We start from the raw sequence: 5,300 nt of genomic DNA on the forward strand, positions 1-5,300 counted from the left end.
GCACACCGGAGAAGGGGCTGCGGAGGGGCTGAGGGGACATTTTGGATTGCCTCGGGCTTTTTTTTGGCAGCCCTCGAGCAGGAGACCCGAAGGGATCCCCAGGGATGGAGGCCGCCCTCAGCCCAGAGATCCACCGCCGGCGCTTCCGCGGTCTCGACGAATGCCGCCAGGAGGCCGAGACGCCCCGGGAGATTTGCAGCCGCCTTCACCGCCTGTGCCGCCAGTGGCTGCGGCCGGAGAGGAGCAGCAAAGGGGAGATGCTGGACCTGGTGGTGCTGGAGCAGCTGCTGGCCCTGCTGCCCGCGGAGATGGCGAGCTGGGTGAGGGAGTGCGGAGCCGAGAGCTGTTCGCAGGCGGTGGCCCTGGCCGAAGGCTTCCTCCTCAGCCAAGCTCAGCGGGAAGAGCCGGGAAAGGGGCAGGTGAGGGGGTTTCATCCTGGGAGCTCCATAGGAGGTGGGGAGGGGGAAGATCAGGAATCTAATCACTTCTGCAAGACGGCAAAGGGATTAAAAATATGACTCTGCAGCCTTTTCTGAAATTCTCCCTATTTGGAGAACTAATTTCTTCTTGTTTCCTTAATTAACCTTCGTTAACATCCTTTGGGATGTTATCCACATATGTCATAATAATGTTTATGTTGTGATCTGTTATCTGAATCTAGATAAGGGGATTCAACTGGATTTTGTGAATGGCCTCTGACAGAGCCACATTTAATAAGCCCTATAATACCACAATAGTAACAGAATTAAGCTAATTAACACACCCTTATAGTTTATGTACATGAAAACACACCCTGCTGTTCTAACTGTTCTAGCTGTTCTATCCTTCTGAGGTAGGTAAAATGAGGACCCAGATTGTTGGGGGCAATTAAGCTGACTTTGTAATAATGCCGCTTGGGGTGTGTGTGAAAGCCCTAATAAGCAGGCATATACATAGAATGAAGGCTATTGCTAAGCTTGTAAGCCGCCCTGAATCTTTGGAGAAGGGTGGGATATAAATGGAATTAAAATAAAAAATAAAAAATCTCCCCTCTGTTCATAATTTACTCAGAAATATAAGTCACATGTGAAGTCCCTGAATTCTGTCTGAATTGGGTTTGGGAACTACAAGTAGGGAAGGAAAGTGTAAGGAATGCGAACTAACTTGGATATAGTCCTCTGGAAATGGATTATGAATCAAGCTGTTCTTCACATGCAGGAGCTGCTCACAGAGGAGATTTCAGCAGAGTTTTGGGGTGGAGGAGATAGATCCAGCTCTATTCAGGAGTTTTTTTTCTGGAGGCCCCACCTCTGGCCACGTTGCCAGGTAAGTGTAGGTTTCTTCTGCAAACAGTAGCGTTCCAGCTCCATCCATTCATGAGCTGTGTTTAATACCAGATGCTGAGTGTGTGTATTTGAATAAAATGTCCACCCACATTTGGCTTTCAAAATTGTTCTGGAGATGTAAACGAGACAACAGGGAGGAACTTTGTATGAGCAATGTAATTTATTTGTACAAAGAGTTTAGGACTCCATAAAACTGTTCAAAAGTGTTCTTAGAACAAGTTAGAAATGAAACCTATGAATTGAAACAATAACAATGGGATTAAACATACTTGAGAAGTGTTGTTTCTTTAATTTCTTAAATATTTTTACCACCTATCTCCCTTTTAAGGTGACTGTTAAGTATACCAGCAAAAATGGACCACATGAAGGACAAGCCAGTAAGTTAACATTAAGTGGCTGCAACAATAAGACTGTGGTCAAGTGACTTCAGATTTTAAGGACGTTACCAATATTTTGAAATAGGTTAGGAAAGAGCTTCCTAGTGTCTATGTCCTGTTTTCTCAGGAATTTGGTCAGCGAGTAAGTCTAGGGGATTTTCTGCCGAAAACCTATTTGTTCAGTTATTCCAGGCCACTGGGAAGCTCCCCAAAGGTGGCTTTGCTGCATTCTACAACCTGGAAGAAGCTAAGCCATGATTTGTGCAGCTGCAGCTTCACTGCCTCAAGGTCTATGTGGACATGAAGACGTGAATCTATCCTGAAAGAAAATGTCCATTTGGTCTCTTGCAAATGTGTGTTTTCTGTAAGAGAGAAAACTGTCAACTGTTTCCTGGGATTGTCTGCTTTTTTCTCTTTCTAGATCTCTGATGCCTTTAAGGAGGTGACTGTGAACTTCACAGATGACGAGTGGAGGATGCTGGATTTTGGCCAGAAGGCCTTCTGCAGAAAAGTCATGCAGGAGGTTGCTGGGAATATGGCTGCTCTGGGTAAGGCCAGGATGTTCATCTCTCTATAATGCTGTGGCAAAAATACTCATCATAAATTTGGGAAATATCCTAGATCAGACATGTCAAACACAAGGCCCGGGGGCCGGATCCGGCCCGCGAAGTGGTTTCATGTGGCCCCTGAAGCCATCCTGGAAACAGTGAGGGAACGGCCCCCACTGCCTTGGCCCTGGCCCAGAGACCCTCAGATCTGTCCCACTCCTGCCCAGGACCCCATAGGCACCCTTGATGCCAATGATGTAGAGCTGGCCACGCCCACCCAGTAGGCCATATGCACTCTAGCCACGCCCACCCAGTAGGCCACGCCCACCCAGGCCATACCCACCAGGCCCCCTGAGGGCAACCGCAATGCTGATGCGGCCCTCAATGAAATTGAGTTTGATACCCCTGTCCTAGATGGTCCGTGGAAGGGACTGAGTAGATTGACTTATCTGCACCAAAGCTTTAATCTGGTTTTTTGGCTGAAAAAATTCTTTCTGTACAATCAGAGACTGTTAGATACCAATTTGCAGATACCACATTCTGCCTACACAAGTGGATTGTACCAAACCTGGAACAAAGTTTCTCATGTTTTTTGAGCAGTGGGGAAGACATGCCTCTTTAATCTTCTAAATTCTAATCAGAATGTTTTCTGTTTTTTTTTTTGAAACAGATGAAGTATTTGTGAATGAGAACGACAAGCTGGGAAGGTTAAATCTACTCCATATAGAGAAGAATGAATTAGAAGTACTAACCCTAGGCCATCAAAGTGACACCAAAAGGCTAATGAGAAATGAGCCAGAAGATGGAGTGGAGAAGTCATCCACTTCTCTTCCTGTTGGTATTTGTGGCTTCCTATCCCAGCAAGTTCAGAGGGAAATGAGAAAAGGAAAATATAGAAAAAGAGAAAAGATGAATTTGAATAACATAAATATGGCAGAAACCAGACTAGAGAAAAACTACAAGCCTCTAGACGCTATGGAGAATAACTCCTTCACTCCAACTTCACCAAAGAACCTGTATAAGAAAGACAGATCACATACTTCTGTAAATTCGGGGGGGGATTCCAGTCTGAGCAAAAAGAGGAAATTGTGCATGCAGTGTGGAAAGTGTTTTTGTAGCAAAAGTAATTTTAATCGCCACCAAAAAATCCACACTGGGGAGAGACCATATAAATGCATGGAATGTGGAAAGACCTTTATCCAGAAAGGACATGTTAATCTTCATCAAAGGATCCATACTGGGGAGAGACCATATAAGTGCAAGGAATGTGGAAAGAGCTTCATTAGCAACAATAATCTTAATCGCCACCAAAAGATTCATATTGGGGAGCGATCATATAAATGTATGGAATGTGGAAAGACCTTTATCCAGAAAGGACATCTTAATCTTCATAAAAGGATCCATACTGGGGAGAGACCGTATAAATGCACAGAATGTGGAAAGAGTTTCATTAGCAACAATAAACTTAGTAGCCACCAAAAGACTCATACCACAGAGAGACCACATAAATGCATGAAATGTGGAATGACCTTTACATGGAAAGAACATCTTAATCTCCACCAAAAGATCCACACAGGGGAGAGACCATATAAATGCACAGAATGTGGAAAGACCTTTATCCAGAAAGGACATCTTAATCTTCATGAAAGGATCCATACTGGGGAGAGACCATATAAATGCACGAAATGTGGAATGACCTTTATCCAGGAAGGACATCTTAATCTTCATCAAAGAATCCATACTCAAGAGAGACCATATAAATGCATGGAATGTGGAAAGACCTTTACCCAGAAAGGAGATCTTAATCGTCACAAATGGATCCACACTGTGGACAAACCGTATAAATGCATGGAATGTGGAAAGAGTTTCATTAGCAACAGTAATCTTATTTGCCACCAAAGGAACCACACCGGGGAGCGACCATATAAATGTATGGAATGTGGAAAGACCTTTACCCGGAAAGGGTATCTTAATCTTCATGAAAAGATGCACACTGGGGAAAGACCGTATAAATGCATGGAATGTGGAAAGAGCTTTACTCAGAAAGAAAAACTTAATTGTCATGAAAGGATCCACACAGGAGAGAGACCGTATATATGCACAGAATGTGGAAAGAGCTTCATTAGCAACAATAAACTTAATCGCCACCAAAAGATCCACACTGGGGAGCAAGCATATAAATGCATGAAATGTGGAAAGATCTTTACTCGAAAAGGATATCTTAATCTTCATGAAAGGATGCACACTGGAGAGAGAACATATAAATTCATGGAATGTGGAAAGAGCTTTACTCAAAAAAGATAAACTTAGTCATCATGAGCCACAAGATTCTGTCAGGTTTTTTTCCTAAAGTGCCCAGCCTCTGCAAGGTTGTTTTTTTAAAGTGCTGAGACCAAGCCAAATATAACTTTAACATTGTAGCACCTTTGGTTGTTACATTGGCATCCACACAGGATACAATTGGAAGTACCTGAGAAGCGGAACCACCATAACTGAATGTGCTTAATTGTGATAAAATGATCCACACAAAAAAAAATAAATCCATGGATTGAGCTTTATTCTCAGCAATCAACTTAATTGTCATCCCAAGATGCAGACATGGCAGAGACCTTACTAATTCATGCAATGTACAACAAGCTGGTTTGTACTGACCTTACTGATGCCTTTCCTCTTGAAGCCAGTACCGTGTTTCCCTCAACGTAAGACCCGGTCTTGCTTTCTTTTGGGCTCTAAAATAAACACACGGACTTACTTTTGAGTAGGGCTTACTTTTTGCCGGTACTAGCAAGCGCGCAGGGGCAGGGCAGGGCCTGTGCATGGGGTGCAGAAGAAATGCAGTGAGATCATGGTGATGGACCAAATACCCGGGCAGACGGGGTATGTTCCCTTTGTGTGCTAAACCAGCCCCTGCAACCCAGAGGTGGCCATGTGGGGCGGTGGCGGGAAGGACACCGAGGTTGTGGCGGCCAGGCCGACACTCCTCCAGTTTGAGTGGCCTTTGCCCCAGGGATCTGGAGAGGCCTCCTTCCTTGCCTGGCCGGGCCCGCCTG

The 5,300-nt window shown here is 44.5% G+C and overlaps 1 protein-coding gene across 2 annotated transcripts; it reads left to right on the top strand.

The window, feature by feature from the left end:
- Positions 1–266: 266 nt before the first annotated feature.
- On the top strand, positions 267–5,001 carry LOC310636118 (uncharacterized protein). Of its 2 annotated transcripts, XM_083355653.1 has the most exons (4): positions 267–419; positions 1,198–1,305; positions 2,124–2,250; positions 2,921–5,001. In XM_083355653.1, exons 1-4 carry the CDS (start codon positions 309–311, stop codon positions 4,552–4,554), a joined length of 1,980 nt encoding a protein of 659 aa, XP_083211779.1. In that variant the 5' UTR covers positions 267–308; the 3' UTR covers positions 4,555–5,001. The 2 variants fall into 2 exon arrangements, with proteins under 2 accessions (XP_083211779.1, XP_083211780.1); XM_083355654.1 differs by lacking the exons at positions 267–419; positions 1,198–1,305 and adding an exon at positions 1,361–1,702.
- The last annotated feature ends 299 nt before the right edge of the window (positions 5,002–5,300 follow it).

The sequence above is a fragment of the Vipera ursinii genome (assembly GCF_947247035.1).
Source record: "Vipera ursinii genome assembly, chromosome: 2".
Lineage (NCBI taxonomy): Eukaryota > Metazoa > Chordata > Lepidosauria > Squamata > Viperidae > Vipera > Vipera ursinii.

Excerpts from the sequence above, each read along its gene's own strand:
- LOC310636118 (XM_083355653.1), top strand. The coding sequence starts at position 309 with ATGGCGAGCTGGGTGAGGGAGTGCGGAGCCGAGAGCTGTTCGCAGGCG. Across the intron at positions 420-1,197 it reads AAGAGCCGGGAAAGGGGCAG|GAGCTGCTCACAGAGGAGAT; the intron begins GTGAGGGGGTTT and ends CTTCACATGCAG. Across the intron at positions 1,306-2,123 it reads ACCTCTGGCCACGTTGCCAG|ATCTCTGATGCCTTTAAGGA; the intron begins GTAAGTGTAGGT and ends TTCTCTTTCTAG.